The following is a 21,944-nucleotide window of genomic DNA, read 5'->3' as shown; positions in this document are numbered from 1 at the left end:
TCTTTTCAGGAGTTCATCAATTTTTATTTTTCAAAAAACTAACTTTTGGCTTTGTTGATCTCTGTTGTATGTTTGTTTTCTATTTCATTACTTTTTGCTCTTACCTTTATTTCATCATTTGTACTGTTTTGGGGTTTAGTTTGTTCTTTTTGTTACTCTTTCAGATGGTTGCTTAAAACATTGGTTTTTGGCCTTTCAAGTGTATATGTATTTTAAAGCTAAAATTTTTCCTCTTAAGAATAGTTTCAGCTGCATCCTATACATTTTAATAGGAAGTGTTTTAATAGCATTCCATTAAAAATTTTTTCTAATTTTCACTGTGATTTCTTCTTTGACCCATGGGCTATTTAGAAGTTTATTGCTTAATTTTCACATATATAAGGATTTTCTAGTTATATTGTTGTTATTAATTCATAGCTCAATTTGAGCTCAGAGAAACATGTCTGTCCTTTGAAATTTGTTAACACTTAGTTTTGGTCCATCATGTGGTCACTTTTGGTAAATGTTTTTTACGTACTTACAAAGAATGTATTTTCTGCATTTGTAAGGTTTAATGTTCTATATGTCAGTTAGGTTGTTAATTGTAAAGTTCACATCTGTTCTGTTTCTTCTAGTCTGCTTGTTCCTTGTTTTGGTGTGCTTGTTCCTTTCTCCTTTACTGAGAAAGCTGTGTTAAAATCAACTTACTAGAATTGTGGACTTCACGTAGTTCTTTTCATGTTGGCTTTATATACCATACTCTAGTTTCTTAGTTTAAGTTTATTTAGAAAAAGTATTTTTTAATCTGTAAAATTCAGTACAATATTTTAGCAAACTGGTCTATGGGGGAAGTCACAAATTACCTTCCAAATGTAATTTGTTGAACATTAGAAGCACGTGTAGACATTTTGAAACATTTGCTTAGTGTCAACAAAGGGAATATGCATCTCTGATGTTTCTGGCAATGAGAAAGATGTTACAGTATTGTAAGCTTTTGAGCTATTATCTGCCGTATGTGTTTGTTTTGATTAAATTTCTAATTGCCTTTCATATTTGTTCCTTGATTTTGCTTAAATTTGTAGAATGCCCCAAACATGTTGAGAAAATGTTAAATTGTGGAGAAGGAAAACAAAGCCAGGGAGAAAGTTATTGCATATGAAGTCATATAGTGTGCATTTTACATCCTAACCATGATAATTTACTATGGTAAATGGACATTTTCTATGTTTAGTTAAATTTTCAAAGAGAAGTGATTGGAGGTTATCAGTTGATATGTAACATAATTTTTCCTATTTAAAATATTGGAAAACAAGTTCCTGGTTAGGGTTTTGCACAGAATATCTGCTTTTCAGGAAAAGATACCTGATTTAGGTGCTACCAGGTGCATTCAGATTTAGAATTGCTGTGCCTTCCTGGTGAATTGAACTTTTATTGTAATGAAATATCCCACTATATTTTTATCCATATCTATATATATCTATCTCATGCATCAAAGTTTTCTATGGTACAGTATAGCCACACAAGCTTTCTTTTGGTTTGTGTTTTACAAAAGATATCTTTCTCCATGCTTTTATGCTTATTCTTTCTATATCCCCATATGTCAGATATATTCTCTATAATCATCTTATAATTAGGTTTTATTTTTTTAAATCTAATTTGGATTATTTATTAATCCATTTTTCCCCTCTGTTAGCTTGTTAGCTGTACAGGTGGCTCTTCATGTCCGCGGGTTTTGTACCCGTGGATTCAACCAACTGTAGATTGAAAATATCCAGGAAAAAAAATTCCAGAAAATTCCCAAAAGCAAAGCTTGAATTTACTGCATGCCAGCAACTATTTACATAGCATTTACATTTTATTATGTATTATAAGTAATCTAAGGATGATTTAAAGTATATGAGAGGATGTGTGTGGGTTATATGCAAATGCTATGCCATTTTATATAAGGGACTTGCGCATCCTCAGATTTTGGTATCCTCTCAGGGTCCTGGAATCAATCCCCTACAGATACCAAGGAACGACTATATATACTCTTACTGTCTTTCTAGTGGTTATCTCAGAGATTACCACATGCATCTTTCATGTTTTGAAGTCTAAAGTAAATGAGAACTTTTTCCATTTCCTAATCAATGAAAGTGTTTTAGAACACTTTAACTTCATTTACTACCCTTCCCAATTATGTATTGTTGTTCATTGTAATATTTTAAATTCCACAAAATACTGTCATTATTTTATTTAGTCAGTATTCATTTAGAGTTACATATTTAACCTGTTCATTATATTTCATTTTTTTGGTGCATATCCAAGCTGTATCTGGAATCCCTCTTTTCCTTCTACTTGAAGAAGTCTCTTCAGTGTACCCTGGTGACAAATTTTCTGATTCTGTTTGGCTAAAAATGTCTCTATTTTGCCTTCATTTCTGAAGGGTATTTTTTTTTTTTTTTGCCAGATACAGAGTTCTATTTTGGCATTTCCCCTGTTCCCAGCACTCTGAGGATATCATTTTGTTGTCTTTTGGCTTCCATTATTTATTTAAAGAAGCCAGCTATATCTTACTGTTACTCTTTTTTTTTTTTTTTTAATTTATTTATTTTTGGCTGCGTTGGGTCTCCGTTGCTGCGCGCAGGCTCTCTCCAGTTGTGGCGTGCAGGCTCCAGGTGCACGGGCTTCAGTAGTTGTGGCTCTAGAGCGCAGGCTCAGCAGCCGTGGCCCACGGGGCTCAGTTGCTCCGAGGCATGTGGGATCTTCCCGGACCAGGGCCCGAACCCATGTCCCCTGCATTGGTAGGCGGACTCCCAACCACTGCGCCACCAGGGAAGCCCCTTACTGTTACTCTTAAAGTTAATATATTTTTAAATTTTTCTGGCTGCTTTTAAGGTCTGTTTGTGGCTGTTTCTGTCTCTTTGTTTCTGTCCCTCCAACCTCCCCCTTTACTTTGATTTGCCTAAGTGTGGTTTTCTTTGTATTTGTTTTGCTTGGGAGTTTGTAGATCTTCTTGAGTCTGTGGCTTGATGTCACTGATCAGTTTTTTAAAGTTTTAAACTATTAGGTCTTTAAATATCTTTTCTTTCTCATATGTTCTCGCCTTCCTTTCTGGGACTCCAGTTACATGAATTTTGGATCTTTTCTTCATGTTTCATAATATTTTCACACTCTTTTCTGTATTTCCCATTCTTGTGTCTTTTTGGGCTTTAGTGTATTTTCTTCTTTCCTATCTTCTGGGTCATTGGTTCTTTCGTCAGCTGTATCTAACCTATTGTTAAACTCATCCATCAATTTCTCAATTTCTGTTTTTAAAATTGTATTTTTCAGTTCTCTGTTTTCCATGTTTATAGTGTTTGCTAAAATTCTTCATTTAAAAAAATCCTTTTAACACATTAAATTAACTTATTTTAAAACTGTTTTCTGGGATTGCCTGGTTTTGCAGTGGTTAAGAATCTGCTTGCCAATGCAGGGGACACAGGTTCAAGCCCTGGTCCGGAAAGATCCCACATGCTGCGGAGCAGCTAAGCCCGTGCACCACAACTACTGAGCCTGAGTTCTAGAGCCTGCGAGCCACAACTGCTGAGCTCGCACGCCTAGAGCCTGTGCTCTACAACAAGAGAAGCCACCACGATGAGAAGCTCGCACACCACAAAGAGTAGGCCCCACTTGCCACAACTAGAGAAAGGCCACGTGCAGCAACAAAGACCCAGCACAGCCAATAAATAAATAAATAAATAAAGCTGTTAAATCTGGTCAAAAGTATGGATCATTAAAAAAAAAAAAAACTTTTCTGCTAACACCATTATCTGAATCTATTAGGGGTCTATTTCTGTTGCCATTTTAAAGTCTTAGTTTTCAGTCAGATCTTGATGAGTTTTTTTTTTTTAGACATTTCATATGAAAAATGATAGGATAATTTGAATTTTGGAGTCTTCTTGCTGATAAGATTTGCTTTTGCTAAAACCTTTTGGGAAGATTTTACTGGCATGCAGCTAGGCTAATGATACTAGGTAGCCCAGATTACCTCAGTATAATCAGATTGAGAAGATTGAAGCTATTCTTCTTTCCTTTTGTGGCCTGGTCTATTTCTGGTTTACCTTTTACCTAGGATAAAAGTAGTAGTCCTTTAGATTCCCTCCAGCTTCCCAATGTGTTTACTGGAGCTATTCCTCCTAGCCAGGCTCTGAATTGAATTTTCGTGTCCCCACCCAAAGAAGTGTGGAAAACTCTGCTTAGCTTCTCAGCCTCTCAGCTAGTGTTTTTACAATCTACGAATGATTCTAGGGGAAAACGAGTCTAAAGTCTGGCCCCACCTGTTTCTTCTAGGTCCCAGCCCTGCAAATTCTCACTGTCTTGAAAGTTCTTCAGTTGTTTTAAACAGATTACTTTTTGTTTTGCTTTTCTAGTGATTCTCAGGGAAAGACTGGTTTGAAGCAACCTACTCCACCACTGTCAAAAGCAAAATGCTCAGATATGTTCAGAATTTTTCAGATTATACAACCTTATAGGAGTTAACATATTATCTCTGTGGTGAAATGTGTGAATATTTACGTTGCCTGCTACAGTGCAAGTTTTCATAATGGGAATTGGATGTGCTGTGATCTATTAGAGAACATGATTTGGAGTAAGCCAACTTCTATTGTTTATATTGCAGCCTGTTGAGAAAACAGAAATACTCTACAGCACAGCTGCTTGTTTAATTGATTCCTACCAGTGACTAGCCATCTTTCATTTCCTCTCATGTTTCCTGCTCGTTCTTGTCATAGGGTTTTTGCACATGCTGTTCTGTCTGCCTAGTAAGTATATCTGCATATGCAGGTTTGAGTATGAAGCAGTTCTCAGTGAAGCCTGCAGGTTTGAGTATGAAGCAGTTCTCAGTGAAGCCTGCCCTGACCATGAATTTAGGTCAGATAAATGAACTTTTGTACAAACTCATTTATATGATGGTTTGGCTAATGTCTGTTTTCCCTTACTAGACTCTGGACTGTGAGATCAGAAATTATGCCTTTTTTCCTTGACCATTGTATCATATGTACCTAGTTCAGTGTTTGGAAGTACCTGTTTTGCAAGTAGGTGATCACTGAATAGGTTATTAGTTGTTAATAGATGATCAATTAATATTTGTATAAATAAAGAAATAACAGAATGAATAAGGGAAGATATGTAAGAAATGCTGTGCTGATGATAATGATGGTTGTGATAGGAATTGGAAACTCACTGCTTTTGAGCAAAAGCCAGATTTAATTAAACACTGGATTTGCATAGTACAGTTGAAGTTTTATAGAGTTACATGTACAATATTAAAAATACTTCAAAAAATTCCCTTGAGAAATTGTTATTGTGTTATAACATTTGTCTCCCATCCCCCATCCCTCTGTAAGTATTTTATTGTGTAAGTTTTGAAAGCACTGGGTTTTTGACACAGCTATCATTCAGAGCATGACAAGTTATATCATTGCCATTCTACTGTAGAGATAAATGGAATAAAAAATCGTTGTTTTTGAAAGATTCAAAGTCTCAAAGGGAAATGATCTTGGAATTTATACACATGTACCCACAAAATAAGGTGCTATGATTTATTCTACCAAGGGGAATTGGTCTTGGCTTCATCAGGGTGGTGCCATTCAAACTGAATCTTGGCTGATAAGGAGGAGATAATTAAATGGCTAAAGGAATAGTGTTTCATTTAGGTGCATATTATTATGAAAGTATATAATGTCTTTGTGGATTGACAAATAGTAATTTTGCTAGTGGCTAGGGCAATTTGCAAGAAGAATTTGTAAAGGCAGATTGGGGCTACCCAGATTATTAGTTCATCCTTTGACATGGAGGCTATCAAAAGCTTTTAAGGATATTCCATAATGTTTGAGAGTAGAAATTCTAGAGCCAGACTCCCTGAGTTCATATTCCAAGCTCTGCCTCTTACTAGCTGTGTGACCTTGGACACATTACTTAACAGCTCTCTGCCTTAATATCCCTATTTATAAAATGGAGATGATAATTATAACTCAGAAGACTGAAGTTATGATTGAATGAGTTAAGGCATATTAGGTACTTAGAAAAGTGCCTGGCACATAGAAAAATCTCAGTAAGTGTTGCTCTTGTTTTGCTGTTATTATATTCATTGAGGAAAAGCTCAAAGGTTATATATAATTGCACTCTTTTAGCCAGAACTAGAGGCATGAAAAGTTTCAAGAGATATTTTAAGGGTAAAATTAACAAGGCTTCAACTTGTTTACTAATTTTACGTAATGAAAAATTTCAACTAATAATGCAGTCTGTGTGCACTATAAAGGCAGGTTTGAAATTTGTATAACATTTTCATGAGTTGCAAACTTATAGAACTTAAATTTTCTAATTTGTGTTTTCTTTTAGATCTTATAGAAAATTTCAGCTGTAGCCCTTGAACTAGAAGCTGAAATAATAGAAGCTGTGTACCATGCATTAGGGTATTGAAGAAAATTAATTTTTGAATTAAATATTTGGAATATAAGGAAGGAAAGGTGACTGAAAATGGGGCGGAAGAAAATACAAATCACACGCATAATGGATGAAAGGAACCGACAGGTAAATGAAAATTTTAATTTATCTATTTAATCGGTGTAAATTTTTTAAAAAAGGAGTGTGGGATAGAATGGTTGATTTTTTTTTAAATTAATTTGAAGTCTAAATATTTTTATTTCCGGACTACGTTAAACATTTAGCAATCAAAAGCTTTTGACTTTTCATCATGTGCTTTAAAGAAACTTTTTTTCTTATTATAGCAATCGTTTTTGTTAATTATAGAAAACATAAATAAGCAAAATAGGAAAAGTAAAATCACTGCAATTCTACTACTACCATCCATTGTGTAGGTTTATCATAATATATTTAGTCTTCTGTACACTTGATTATGTTTGTTAGTTTTCCATATATTGATGATTATTTTAAATTACCACCTCTGTTGTCATAATTAGGTAATACCTAAGTTAACTGTGGTTATCAGTGAATGTGTTCTGGTCAGTTAGATTTTCCGATTCACCAACAAATAATGAGAATTTTTTTACAACTCTTATTATCACAAATATTTCTAAGTCATTTATGTATATATCTCACCTTTAATTGATAAAATATGTTGAACTTAATTTTCACTACAATTTCAGTAAACCCTTCCAAATTCAGGGTAATTATAATGATACTGGTATATGAAGCCCAGAAGTTGTAAGAGTTTAAAGCAGGAGGTGGCAAACTATGTTCCATGGGCTGGCTGCCTATTGTTTTTTTTTATAAATAAAGCATTATTAGGACATTGCCATGCATGTTTGTTTGCATATTGTCTTTGGCTGCTTTCACACTAAAACAGAGTTGAGTAGTTGCCCCAGAGACTGCATGGCCCATAGACCTAAAATCTTTACTCCCTGGCCCTTTAAGAAAAAGTTTGCCAATCCCTTCGTTTAAAGGAAAGAAGGAAAAATAATATCATAGACTATTGTAAAGGAACTACTATTGAAAGCATATGCAGAAGGGAGGGATGCTATCTCCAGAAAGGTTGCATATCAGAAGTTTCAAGAACAGCTGGTTTTTGGAAGCTTACCAGGAATAGAACAGTACTGAAGATGTGTTCTGTAAAGTCTGAGTAGTAGTTCATCCAGTAATACAAAACTCAACTGAGCAGCTGGTAAAGAAGTTAGTGGAAGTGATTAGGGTTGCTGATAGACCGAATTGAAGAGTTCCCTTGTTTCAGCTCATGAAGATTCCTTAGCTAAAGTGTTAAGGCTCACACAGTATGATTCGTTATGAAGGTCGATAAAATAGGGAAGACTGATAAAATAATCATACCATCATTCCCAAGGAATGATTCTAGCAAGATTGCAAGTAAATTTCCCTTCACAAGTCTGAGGATTGTGACATGTAGAGGGGGCATGGGGACCTGTTTCATGATCATGTGCAGCGTAAATGTAAAATAGGATTTATTGGGGAATAACGTACAAGCAGAGGATTAGCAAAGCACCTAAGATCCCTTCAGCTCTCGGTATCCCATACAGAGTCACGTTTAAATTGAGCATAGATAGACTAGAACAACTAGTGGAAAGGACTCCACATGTTTAGAGGGAAAGGACAACTAGGAATATGTAAGTGACTGTGTAATGGGAACTTTTTAAGTTAAGGAAATGAGCTGGTTAAAAAAATGGAGCCTGCCACTATATCTCAGCAACTAGAAATAGCCTATTCCTGTGTTGAATTTACCTGCTAAGTCAGCTTCTTGCCAAGCTGCCAAATGGGACAAGGGTATCTGAATTTCTCCTCAGATGATTTTGGCAAAAAAAATGCAGAAAAGATATAAAAGAGGTAGTTGGGTAGTTTATTTTTAAGGTTAGATTAGGAACAATTTGTCATAAACTAAAAGGGTATCTTAATTTTACTGATTTTGGAATTTGTAGATTCTGAGTTAAAAGTTTCATTATTCTTGCATTAAAGAGGAAAAATCGTTCCCATGCAGGAGAGATGTCATTTATTTCATCCAAATTTGAATACCTACTTTATCTGAGAGACTGCTAGGCACTGGGAACTCATTAAATACATTTTAAGTGTATTGCAAGTAGAAGTAAGCTTAGGTGATAGGAGTGTTTATGGAAGAAACCACCAACCTCTGATGGTGGGGTAGTTCAGGGAGCAGTTACTGAAGGAGGTAATAGCAAATAGAGTTTTGAATTACTAGAGTTTTTGAGCTAGTAAGATAAATAACACACTTAAAGTCATTGGAACATCACGTGTTCTTTTGCGCAACATTATGTTTGTGAAATTCATCATTGTTGTTGCATGGAGATGTATTTTATACATTTTCATTGATGTATAATATTCCATTGTGTGAATAGAACACAATGTATATATTTATTCTCTTGTAAATAGGCTTTTGGGTTTTAGATCTGCTATTCATTTGGAATTTGTTTTTGTGTGTGGTTTGAGGTGTAGGGGTCAAAATTTGTTATTTTTCAGATGGATTTTCAGTTGACCCAGTGCAATTTATTGCAAAAACCATACCAAGGAAGCAGAAAAGAACACATGCTCTTCATAAAAAACTCAACAACAGGCATAATTAATCTATGATGCTAGAAGTTAGGTTAATGATCTTCCTTGGGACAAGGTGATAATGACTTGGAGACAGGACAAAAGAGTGTTTCTGGGGTGGTGCACCGGCGTATGCTAGATATAAGGCCATATTCTTTTCTTCGAAAATTCACTGAGCCACACACTCAGGATTTGTGAGCTTTCCTTTTATGTTATGCTTTAGTACAAAGTTTACATTTTAAAAAGAATTAGACCAAGAAGGACAAACACACAGTTTCATCAGAAGCTTCTAAGTGGAAGTGAAGTCTTTCATCCCTCTAAAGTTTTGGCATCTTCAGTCCTTTTTGCTTCAGCAGCTTTCTCATGTCTTAGAACAGGTATTTGGTGTATTTCACTATTTTTGTAGTTGATCTCAGTGGGTTCTTTGGTCTTCCACCAGTCACTCCATTTTACTTAGAGACAGACATCCTCTTATATTTTAAATAAAAAATGAAATAGAGTTAAAAAATTATTTTAAGGCAGAATACAGAGAACAAACAATACCACACTGTTAGTTTTATTATCCAGAAGTAGTGTATGTCAATTCTGACATATTTGCTGCAGATATCTTTCCTTGTAAAAGAAAAAATTAAAAATTTACTGTCCTCTATAATTTTTCCTAGTCTCATTCCTCTTTGCTTCCCCAAAGTAACCCCCATCATGGATTTAATTTGTATTTTCTTTATTATTTAAGCACATATTACTGAATATTGTTTCAACATGGTTTAAAAATTTTACATAATAGCATTATTATCTGCACATGCTTTTTCACTAAATGTAGTGTTTTGGAGAGTTGTCTATGTAATTCATTTATTACAACTAGTTCGTAGGAAAGAATATGCCTCAATTCATTTATCAGTACTTCTATCAAAGAACATTTAGGTTGTTTCCAGTTTTTTAGAAATTTTGCTGCATATGTTATGTTAGAAATGATGCTAAAGCTACATCTCTCTCACTTTATTTTTTCATTTTTTTAAATATATTTTTTTGTCTAATGAAGGTGAAATGTTACCTGTTTTTGTGATTTGCCCATTTTTTGCTGGATTGTTGATTTTTTTCTTAGAAGTTCTTTATATATTCTAGATATTAATTCTGTATGTACTTAATCTGTTTCAAATAGTATCTTTCAGTCTTTACCAAAACACTTTATAAACACTTTAATGATAGGACGTATTACAGTGTTTTATAGTAGTTTATATTGCCTTTACCAATAGATTGTGAACACTTTAAAATGTGTTAAGGCTTTGCTTAATTTCCTAAATCATGATCAGTTTTTGGTAAATGTTCCAAGTGGACTTGAGATAAATGTGTATTTTAATTGTTGGATGCAGGATTCTACATATGTCTATTCAGTCTCATTTTGTGTTCACATTATCTGTATTCTTTGTTTTTTTTATGTAGTTGGTTTTGGCTCATTGAGACCTGTCAGTAATTGCACTTACCACAATGATGGATTTGTCAATTTCTCTCTATATTTTATTAGTTTAATACATATTGTTTTATATATTTGGGGAATATTTCATTAGGCTCATACATATTTAGAATTGTTATATCTTCTTGGTGAATTTTTTAATACATATTGACTTTTTCTGTCCTCAGGAAGGCATGTCTGTCTTAAATCTACTTAAATCTACTGTCTCACATTAATATAGCTACAGCTTTCTTTTGGCTAGTATTTTCTTGATAGGTCTAGTTCTCTACATTTACATTCAACCTATGTCTTTATGCTTTAGGTATATCTTTTGTAAATAGTATGTGGCTGGATTTTGTTTTTTATCTAGTCTGATAATATATCTTGACTCTCCATTTTACGTGGATCTTATTCTTTGTCATCCTTTGTATATATATTTGGACTGATTTATACCATCTTAGTTGATTATTTCAATTTACTGTGAGAACCTGATAGATAGAGGTCCTGGAGGTAAAACTCACAAAAGTGTAGGTATGCCCTCCCAAGACTGGGTCCCCTTAGAGTTCTTAACTTTTGTACTTGTCCACAGTGATCCTCTAGCAACTCATCAATTACAGTTAAGATTTTCCTGCCCCTGTACTGGTTCCTCTGGAGGTTTCTGCTCATGGCTCTGGTAATTTATGATTTGTAGTATCTGCCTGTCTGTCTCCAGTTTGGGAGGTAGAAGTTTCCCTGGGACCTCAACTCTCTGAGGGATCTAAGAAGAGTTGTTGATTTTTCAGTTTGTTCAGCTTTTTACTTGTTGTTAGGACAGAGTGGCGACTTCCATGAGTGTTAAGTGCTGAAGCAGAAACTCAAAGTCTCTCCTGGACTTTTAAATTCAACAGTGAAATAAAGTATGTCTAAATATATATGATGTGAAAATCTTTACAGGTACTTGGGATTTAAAACATAGAAGGTCTTTTAGAGATGGTACAGTTCAACCTTCTTGAATTCAGAGAATTATATTAGTCCCAGATTTTACACAAAATCAGGAAAGCTGGTTAGGTTAAAACCAAATGTGTCTCAGTTTATAGAGGCACTGAATTTTGTAGTCTAGCCCTTTAGTCCTATTCTTTTTCTTTATAGTTATTACAGTACTGGAGTAAAATGACAATTTAAAAATAAAATTTATGGGACTTCCCTGGTGGTCCAGTGGTTAAGAATCCGCCTTCTAATGCAGGGCACGTGGGTTTGATACCTGGTCGGGGAACTAAGATCCCACCTGCTGTGGGGCAACTAAGCCCGCACGCTCCAGAGCGTGCATGCTACAACTAGAGAGCCTGCGTGCTGCAACTAAGACCCAATGCAGCCAAATAAATAAACATTAAAAAAAATTTTTTAATAAAAATAAAATTTGTTTATTTTGCCTGATACTGAAATAGCTTTGTTAATACTGATATTTTAAAAATTTCATAATATTTAAAATAAAATGAAATTAAATGTTTAGTATGCTTCAAGTAAAAAAATTTTTAAGCCTTTGTTTGAAAACAAAGATTCAAATTTATAGGAGGAATTCTTAGTAATTAAAGGAATGGTGGCTGCATTAATCCTGACTCTTCCAACATAATTTCTCCAAAAATAGATACAGAAAAACAAGAAGAACAAATAAAATTACATAAAACCTACAATCTTGGCACAACTAGAAGGCAAAGCCTATCTAAATCTTACATTACCTCCAAGTAGAATATTATTACTAAGTCACAGTGTGCTGTTTCTTGAACTTCTACTGTAAGTCTTTGAGGTGAGCAAGCATACATCAGGAAAAAGTGTGTGGGAAAGGAGAAGAGGAAACCTTGTAGCTGTCTTAAGATTGATTTGAAATCACTACAAAAAGAGGAATTCTACCCTAAGTCCAAAAATTCTGAAAAATACTATTTGTAGGTCAGAAGAGACCACAGGTAAAGAAAGGGCTTAAATGTATGTAGTGCTCAAGGAAGTATTATATATAGTCTTGAAAAGGTAACTATTTGAGGGAGAAGAGGGTAAAAAGGAAGGCAAAGGTACTCTTTGGAGAATGCTAGTTGAATGGAAATGAATATATGGATATATGTATATATCCTTCAAGACAAAAGAATATGCAAATATATATATAAATATATATATATATATATTTATCAAAGGACACAAAGCTCTTCTCCCCACTGCCAGTACCCCCCCCCCCAAAAGCCTTCCATTAAAGGGACCATACTTAACTCCTTTAGAAGGAGAGGTGCTCTTGAACTAAGAGTATTTTAAACCACCCCCCACTGTTTGTTCTTTCCATAGATATTCAGTGATGCAAGCAGTATTCTCCTATATATACTATTATAAAGAAGAAAACAAAATGATATTTACTACTATTTGGGTGATAAGATTGTTCCCCCAACAATGAAAAAGTGGGAAAAAACTGCTATATGACTTTCCAACCTGCAATAAATTTCCTTAAACAAGTATTTAGGAATATTACAGACAAAAAAATCATGATTCAGAATTTTGAAATACTAAGAATGGAAGTGGATTTTTTTTTTAAAGCATGGATGAAACTGAAAGTGATTGAACTCCAGAAAAAAAAAAAGATAAAGTCATATCAAAACAAGGACTAAATTACAAAGTGGCCAAGGAATAATAGATTCAAATGAAACCTTAATATTGATTGAAGGAAGGCAGGGAAACAACTGAATGAATGAATGAAAATGAGATAAGTAATTTCAAAGGGTTTGAGAGAAGTGGTTGAAAAGGGAGCTAGATAAAGAAGATCGAACTTATGTATAAAGAAGATCGAACTTATGTATAATTGCAGTCCCTGAAGAAGAAAAACGAAACCATAGAACTAATATTTAAACTATAATTAAAGTTTTCATAAATAAGAGAGAAAGTAAGATGCCAAGGATTAGGTGGACCTGCAGAGATCAACTCTGATACATATCCTACTGAAACTATTAGATTTTAAGATAAAAAAAAAATCCTCAGGGCTTCTAGGTATAAAACAACAACAAATATATAAGTACAGAGAATTAGACTGGCATCGAATTTTGCAAAATTGAGATAATAAAGCACAAGGCAACAGTAGAGCAGCATTTTCAAAAAATGCAGGGAAAAAAGTCTGAAGCAAAGATATCATTTGCAGTCAAGCTGTATTCAAATACAAAGATTATAAAAACAAGTTTTAAACATACTAGCGCTCAGGGAATTCTGTACTTATGAGCTGTTAGTGTGCCATCTAGTAGAGGATAAGCTTTATACAACTGAGAGATGTCTGAGGAAATAAGCAAAAATATACATGATCAACATTTAATATACTTAACTATAGATTTTAGCCTAAAGCAAGAGTGGGGGCAAGGGTGGAAGAATAATATGTTATATATTATTTATTATATGTTACTTTTTTGTGATAAAATAGAAGTAATGCAACAGACATGGTAAGAAAGGAGAGGGAAAGAGGAAAGTAGAATAAGCACACTGGTTATTGTTTAGGCAATAGGTGGGAGTTAAAGAATATCATTAAGATTTGACACACCAAATAGTGAAAGATTAAACATGAAAACAGGAGACCAAGGGCATTTTTAAAAGCTGTAACTACAAAGGTAACCACTAGAACAAAAATGCTAATCTTTGTTAAATTTTTTTAACATAAAAGAGCAAAGAAAACACCTCATTTAGAGAGAGGAAAAAAATAGGAAATATATATAATATGTATAAGCATTAAATATTTATTAAAGTATTAAAATGATGATGAAATCTCTAAGCATTATCAGTCATATCAGTAAATGTAAATGGGACTGACTCTTTATTAAGAGAAAAAACATTTCCAGTTTAGTTCACAAGCTCCAAATATAGGCAAAAAGAGACACACCTAAAATGGAATAATCAGAAAGACTAAAAATAAAGGTATGGGAAAAGGTATACCAGACAAATGAAAACAATGAGAAAACAGATTATAATCCTGATATTAGACGATGTAGGATTGTAGACAAAAAAGCATTAAATGGGACAAAGAAAGATACTTTTCAGTGCTGAAAGCTGTAATTCACCTTGAAGATGTAAGAATTAGGAATAATGGTATACTAAATACTACCTTTATCAAGCAGAAACTGAAAGAGATACAAAGAAACATAAATGGAAACAAACTAGTAATAAGATACTTAAACACAGTAGTCTTAGTATGAAATAGATCAAATGGACAAAAAATAATTGATGGTAAACCAGATCTAAACAGCATAATCAATAAAATTGACTTTAAGTGATATGTTGAACACTACACTTAGAAAATAGAGTATATAAGGGTACATAGAGCATTCACCAAAATTGATCATATATTACCTAACCAAAGAAACACCAGTAAATTCAATAAAGGAGAATATTACAAACATACGCCGATTACCACGTAGTAAAACTAGAAATTAATTTTGTTTGATGGTTTTTCTGAAAGCTAATTCTACATAAGAATTTCTTTTTTGAAAAGTTTGATGCCAGTCTAACAACTTCTGGGTAAAAAGGGAAATATATAACTAAAATAACATAATTTCTAAAAAAAAGAAAATAGTACACATCCATATTTATGGAATATATTTAATGTAGGAATCAGAAGAAAATTCATAGCCCTAAATACTGTTATTAATGAAAGTATAGTAAGGCTGTGAAGAAGTAGGCAGTCCTGTGCATTGCAGATGGGAATACAGATTTGTATAGCCATTTGAGGGGACGGTATTTAACGATATCTTACCAAAATTATGTATGCATTTATCTCTTGACCCAGTCCTTCAGAGTATCGATAAAAGAACTGCCTTTTGTTTCTAGATGGTAGGTTTGTTTTTCATAGTGTGGCTTAGCAATTTTAAAACTACTTAAAATGTAATCTAAGATTGAGCAAATAAGTAAGTGTATTGTGGATAATGGGAGCTGGGTTTCTTACTGTCAGAGAAGGGAGTTAGAGCTATGGAAAGGGAGAAGCCTGTGGTAAACCCTATGACGTAGAATTAGAATTGGAAGTATCATGAATTTTAATATATTTTGATAAAAATAGAAACATATTGAAGTGTGTTTGTGTGTGTATGTGTGTACGTATACATATTTCCTAGTTCTGTCTGTTGAGAGGGCCTAGAAACAGTGACACCCGAGTAACTTATCCTCCATATCTTAGTTTCTAAATACAGTTCTCTACCAAAAGGAATCAGAGCTTCCTGGTGAAATGGCTGATTCTAGGGCTGGGGCAGGGAAAGAACAGGAAGAGCCTGGAACATTTGACTGTGCCAGGAAGTTCAAAGAATACTGGGAGCATGTCAAATGGACACAGGAAGCCGACATAGTGGATCTCTCACTGCTGAAATAAAAGACAATTTGAACATCAGAATGAGTAAAGATACGAATGAATTATAACCCATAGAATAAAATAAGAATCCATGAGTTGTTGCTGACATGAATGAATGAATGAATGAAGGGAAAGGAAAACTCTCACAGTAAAATGCCAGTTAGTAAATGTAGATAGAAAATGTAATGGAATTAGAAAATTCCCATTTGACAACCATTGTGGTAATAATTTTTCAGGCAGTATTCATCAGTGGATGCAAAAATCAGTTTGTTAAAGTTTGATGAGAAAACAAGATATTTTCATAGAGATCTTCACAATATACTTACTAATTATAGGGGGAAAATAGTAGCTTTGCTGGGGAGAAAAACTGGCAGACACTGCCTTAATCAAGCTAACAATACTATTCAGGGGGTAAATAGATATGTGGATTTTCATGAGATGTATTGAGGACACATTGCTTCTAAACTATTCCTGTCCAAAATGTACAATCTGAATATAATCAGAAAGAAACAACAGACAAAGCCAAATTGAGATACATACCACAATATAAATGACCTGTATTCTGCAAAAGTGCCAAGGTCCTGAAAAAGAAAGACTGAGAAAGTGTTCCAAATTAAACAGGGTGCAGTTAAACGCAGCATCTGATCCTGGATTGGATTCTGTGCTAGAGGGAGAAAAAAAAGCAAATTTTTTTTTCCCCTATGAAGGAAATTAGTGGGAAAATTGAGGAATTTGAATAAGGTTTATAGATTAGATAATAGTGCTGTGTCCGTGTTGGTTTTTTATTTTGATAATTGTATTTGTCCTTGTTTTTAAGACAGTATTTAGGGGCAAAGGGACCTTATAACCTGCAGCTTAGTCCAGAGGGTTCAGAGAAAAAGTTATGTGTGTTTAGAGAATGCAAATGTGGTAAAATGTTAACAGGTAATTTGGTGGAAGGATATATGAAAGTTTTGTACTACTTTTTTTTTTTTTAAACACCTTTATTAGAGTTTGCTTTACAATGGTGTGTTAATTACTGCTTTATAACAAAGTGAATCAGCTATACATATACATGTATCCCCATACCTCCTCCCTTGTACTACTTTTTGAAACTTCTCTGTATGTTTGAAATTATTTCAAAATATAAAAGGATGACAAATTTATAAGAATGCAAAGTTAATTTTATATTACTATTGTCATAAATTGTTAGCAATAAACCAGAGTGTTTAAAAATAGACTTAAGCACTTATAGATAAAATAAAAAGATTTAATTTATAAAGCTTGAAAGTAAAATATTAAGATTGTAGTTTTCACTGTTATGTCTTTGGCTTCACTGTTGAAACGTAAGTGTATTTTGTGCAAATCTTTCTAGTTGCTGAAAAAACTCTTTTTGACCTTACTGTAGTTGGAGTAAGCTGGAGGAATGGAGGAGAGGAGGTTGTTATAAGCTAGGTCTCCTCCACTAACTCCATCCTTCATCTTCAACTCCTTCTAATTGATAACTTCAGAGAAATATTTTTTATAAGTATTTTTGGAAAGGACAACAGGGTTTGTCCTAATTTTACTGTTAGTGAACTTAAGTTTTTGTTTTAGAGAATTTTCTTCAGGCATGCTTATTGGATATTCTGAAGCAGTATTGCCTGTCTCATGTCTTGTTCATATCTTACTTATTTTGAAAGTCTTTGACTAGAGTAGGAATTATTCTTGCAATAAATGCTTTCCTTTGCTGATTGTCATTTTCTTCAGTTACTAGGAGTATGGTAAAACATTTTCTAGCTGCACCTCTGCTGAATTCAAAATTTTAATGCAGCAAGTACATCTGGGTGCATCTCAAAATATAAATGATTTTGATTTCATTGTTTTAAAATAGTATATTTTAATAGTGGTATTCTTATATTCACTATATTCTTACAGCGGTATAATAACTGCTAAGATTTTGAAGAACAGTAATACAATCAGTTTATAAAAATTTAAAACTTTTAAATGACAGATGATATGTAAACAAAGAATATATAATTGAGAAATTTGGAAAAGTATAAAACATGGTTAATATACCTGTACAAGGAGCTCTCAGACAAGTAATAAACAATTTATAAAATAAGAAAATGATCAAAAGATGGGCAGCTTAGAACAAACAAATCTCAAATGACAACAAATATAAAAAAGAGATGTTTAGTCACTACTAGTTAGGAAAATTCATATTACAGAAACGAGATTTTTATTTTGCACCTAGCAAAAGAGTAGTGACATTTATATGAAAAAATTAAGAAATTATTCAAAAGAGTACCTTAGAACTATACCATCTGACTTAGAGACATATCCACGAGGAGTAGTTAAATGAGTAAAAGAAATAAAACTGACAAGAGTCCCAGTTTTGTAAAATGCTGACAAGATCCCTTATATGTGTATACATCTGAATGTGTATATGATTATATGGTCTTACACAAAAGTGTGGAATGAAAAATACTAAGTTGAAAATGTGGGTTAAGAGGTTTATGTTGGTTCAAGGGAAAATAGGCAAGCAAAACACATTATATTCCATGTATGCATTCATATAAAGTCATATATTTGTGTATTTATATTGTAAGGACTTCTTTAAAAGATTAAATAAAGATGAGAGATTTATTTTTAAAAGGAGAGGGAAGGAACCATTAGAAAGATGTGGTGTGAAAGTGTTCCACAGAGAGGGAAGATAGCAAAGTTCCTAAGGTGGAAAGTAGCTTGTGGTTAAGGAAAACACATGCACATGTATACACACGCACATGCCAGTGCAGCATAATGGGTGTAAGAGGGAGTGATGAGAAATAAGGTCACATAGTTTGAGGCCAGATCATTTATTCTGTTTTCTTAATGAGTTTGGTTATTACTTTCAGTGCAGTGAAAAACTCTAAACTCCTACTTACACATTTTGATTTATGTTTCAAATATATCACTCTGTCAGGTATGTGGCAAATATACTGTGGGTTACAATAGGTAAAGCAGGAAATCTAATAAGGTGATTATATAAATAATACACGAGAGATTATGTAACTTAACCTAGGGCGATATAGTGGTGTAGATAGAAGTGGATAGATTTGGGATATGTTTTAGAGGTGGAGCTAACACAATTTGCTGAAGGATTGGTAGGGTAGATTATTGTGATAACAGGGATCAAGGATAACTCTTAGATATTATTTGGTTTTGTTTGAATGGATGACGATGGCATTTGCTGAAATGGAGAAGACTGTGGAAAGAGCATATTTGTTGCTTTTAAAATCATGAGGCTGGCTGCAATTACCTAGCAAGGACTGGGTGGGTAAAGAGGAGAAGGGAGCCCAAGTCTAAAGCTCACAGGCACTTCAGTGGGTAGAGGCTGAGCAGAGGAAGAGGATATAGCTCTAAAGGCTGAGAGGAAGCAGTCACTGAAGTAGGAGGAACACCAGGACAGTGTTGTGCCATAAACAACTGGAAAAGAAAATGTTTGAAGAGTGAGAATATGGTCAACTTTGTCAAACGAGATGTATAGTAAGGTAAGAAAAAAAAAATGACCATTGACTTTAATCACATAAATTGAAGGTCACTGTAATGATATTGACAAGTCTTAGTGGAATCTGGGGACTGGATGTCTGATTGCAGTAAGGTTGAGGAGAGAATAGGTGATGAGAAGTTAGAGGCAACAACTATAGACATTTCTTTCAAACATTTTTACTCTGAAGTAGAGCAGAAAGAGAGGTGAAGAGAAGGGGTCGTAACTGAAGGGGCAGCGTGGAGTCAGAGGAGATGCTAGAGCATGTTTCTAAGCTTGTGGTCTTTGATCTGATAGGAAGGAAACCATGATGAGGGAAGAGAGTGTAGCATATGGAGAGGAAAAGGAACAGAGATGTCAATAATGACAGCAGAGAAGGGAGAGTGTGGAAAAGTACAGATGAAACAATTGAATTGATAGATTTGGTGATGGGAAGTGAGATAGTTGCTGCTTATTTCTGTTTTCTCAATGGTTTGAGGCAAGGTTATCAGTGGAGAGTTGATTTGAGAGAGAGCAGGTAGGAAGTAGCTGACCTGGAGAATGGGATAATGGGACAAATAAGCCAAGTTATAATGTCAGGCAGTGTTAAGTGTTGAGATTTATGGTCATCAGTTTAGAAACACAAGGGGGATGTGGGTGTGAGTGTGCACGCACACTTAATGTTCCCAGTAATTGTCAGCTACTTGCATAAAGATAAAGGGATAATTGGGTAAATGTATGGGGGGTCAGTACTTGGTTGGGGCTGTGCTAAGCAAGTATGTTAATGAGAGAAGAGTAGAGGAGAACAGGAGTGAAAAATAATGATGGACCATGGAATCTAAAGAGAGAAGAAAGGGCATGAGAATATGTAGATAGTAACAAAGTGGTGAGGTCAATGGATTGGAGGACTTGATGAAGGTTAAAGAATTTCTGGAGAGATAATACAAAATAGGAGAGTTGCATAGAAGGCAAAGTGGAATGCGTGAAATTGAGATTTTGGAGGTGATGTGATTATTGTTTATGGCAGAGTTAAGGTATGGCAGTAGGAGTGCTTGACATGTGGTGGTGGTTGATCATTTTGGAGGTTGGGAGATAAAGGAACTGAGAGGCTAAGGTATTTGCACTAATTTTTTACACAGATGCTGAAGTCACCAGAGATAAGAGCAGGATTAGAATGAGAAGTAGTTATGTGATACTTATCAGTGCATGAGGGAGAGGGAGAGTGACCAGGGGTCACCACAAGGAGAGTTTTTGGGTGGTATAAATTTCGTGGCTTGACCTTCAAAATATCTGGGGTTTTTAGAGAAGAAGAAAGGAAAATTAAGGAAAGAATGGGGAGCAAAAAGGACATATCTTCCAGACGCTTGAGTACAGGAGATGTAGTATTTAAAAACAAACTAATTAGTCTCTATTTGAGAGGGCTTCAGGTGACATGTTTCAGTTAGAGAAAGAAATATTCAAAGAAGAATTTGAGGACATTGGGGAATTTGCAGATCTAGACTGAATTTCAGTGGGTGCAGTAGAAGAGCTTGGGAAGGAGGAGAAATATAAATTAGATTAGTGGATGTACTTTGTTGTTTAGGGATTAAAGTCTGAGTAATGAATGGATTACTTGAGATGGGACTTGGTTTTCTAATGCCATTTTAAGCTGGATGATAAGGGGCCACTGATCAACTGTTTCCTTCTCTGGTTCTTTGCCCATTGCAGCAGAGTGGCAGCCAAGGATAAAGGAAGCCTCCTTAGGAGACTGCTCTATTAGAGCCCTTGGAGGTACAGGATATATGTAGGATTGTAGGCCTTTGGCAAACTGGGGAAGAAGACTCATGTGGAGTATGAAGCTAGGAACCTTTTTCAGCTTTGAAATCAGACTCAGTGTTAAAAGAGAACTCATCTTCAGGTAGCCTGTGTTCAAGTACTACTAATAACTTGTAATAAAAATATACTTTTTTTTTTTTGGATTGGTCTAGGTCACTTTTACAAAGAGAAAGTTTGGATTAATGAAGAAAGCCTATGAACTTAGTGTGCTCTGTGACTGTGAAATAGCACTCATCATTTTCAACAGCTCTAACAAACTGTTTCAGTATGCCAGCACTGATATGGACAAAGTTCTTCTCAAGTATACAGAATATAATGAACCTCACGAAAGCAGAACCAACTCGGATATTGTTGAGGTAACATATATCTAGTAATGCCTGAATTGTAGATAATAATTAAATCTTGATTTAATAACTTTAACTGTCAGGTTGCTTTTTATATTCAAAATATAAATCGGTTATAGATATAGCTTTTCTCTGAATTGTTTCTTAGAAGGGTCTAATTATTGCTATATGATGACCCATTTATGTTATAAGCATATCCTAATCATTGAGAAAAAATAAACTAGGCTGTTGTACTGTATACATCAGTATAATCTAACATTTCATCTATGATTACTTATTTTGTATGAGTTTTTAAATTAATGTTATAAGAAACTGTATCACTTTGGACAGTATGAAGTTATAGTTTTAACATGTCTTAATTATTTCATTACCTCAGTGACTACCCACAACTTTAAACACTAATGAAATGGAAGGAAATGATGTAAATATTATCTCTATTTTGTTAATAGTGCTTTGGTTGTGGGGGGGAGGATTGCCTCATTATTTTTTTTAATCTGTTGCCCTTTGGTATCTCTCATAGTTCTACCA

The 21,944-nt window shown here is 34.2% G+C and overlaps 1 protein-coding gene across 9 annotated transcripts in view; it reads left to right on the top strand.

Annotated features, from left to right (window-relative positions):
• The window catches only part of MEF2A (myocyte enhancer factor 2A), a 164,896-nt gene that overhangs the window by 66,532 nt on the left and 76,420 nt on the right, over positions 1-21,944 (top strand). For all 9 annotated transcript variants that reach the window (XM_082385166.1, XM_082385158.1, XM_082385160.1 and 6 more), the window contains 2 exons: positions 6,340-6,531; positions 21,225-21,428. In XM_082385166.1, the coding sequence (XP_082241292.1) occupies positions 6,478-6,531; positions 21,225-21,428 (258 nt within the window). In that variant the 5' untranslated portion in view covers positions 6,340-6,477. The remainder of the gene's footprint in view (positions 1-6,339; positions 6,532-21,224; positions 21,429-21,944) is intronic.

The sequence above is a fragment of the Balaenoptera borealis genome (assembly GCF_965194805.1).
Source record: "Balaenoptera borealis genome assembly, chromosome: 3".
Classification (NCBI taxonomy): domain Eukaryota; kingdom Metazoa; phylum Chordata; class Mammalia; order Artiodactyla; family Balaenopteridae; genus Balaenoptera; species Balaenoptera borealis.
The sequence above is the reverse complement of the archived record's forward strand: the minus strand, read 5'-3'. Positions and strand labels throughout refer to the sequence as shown.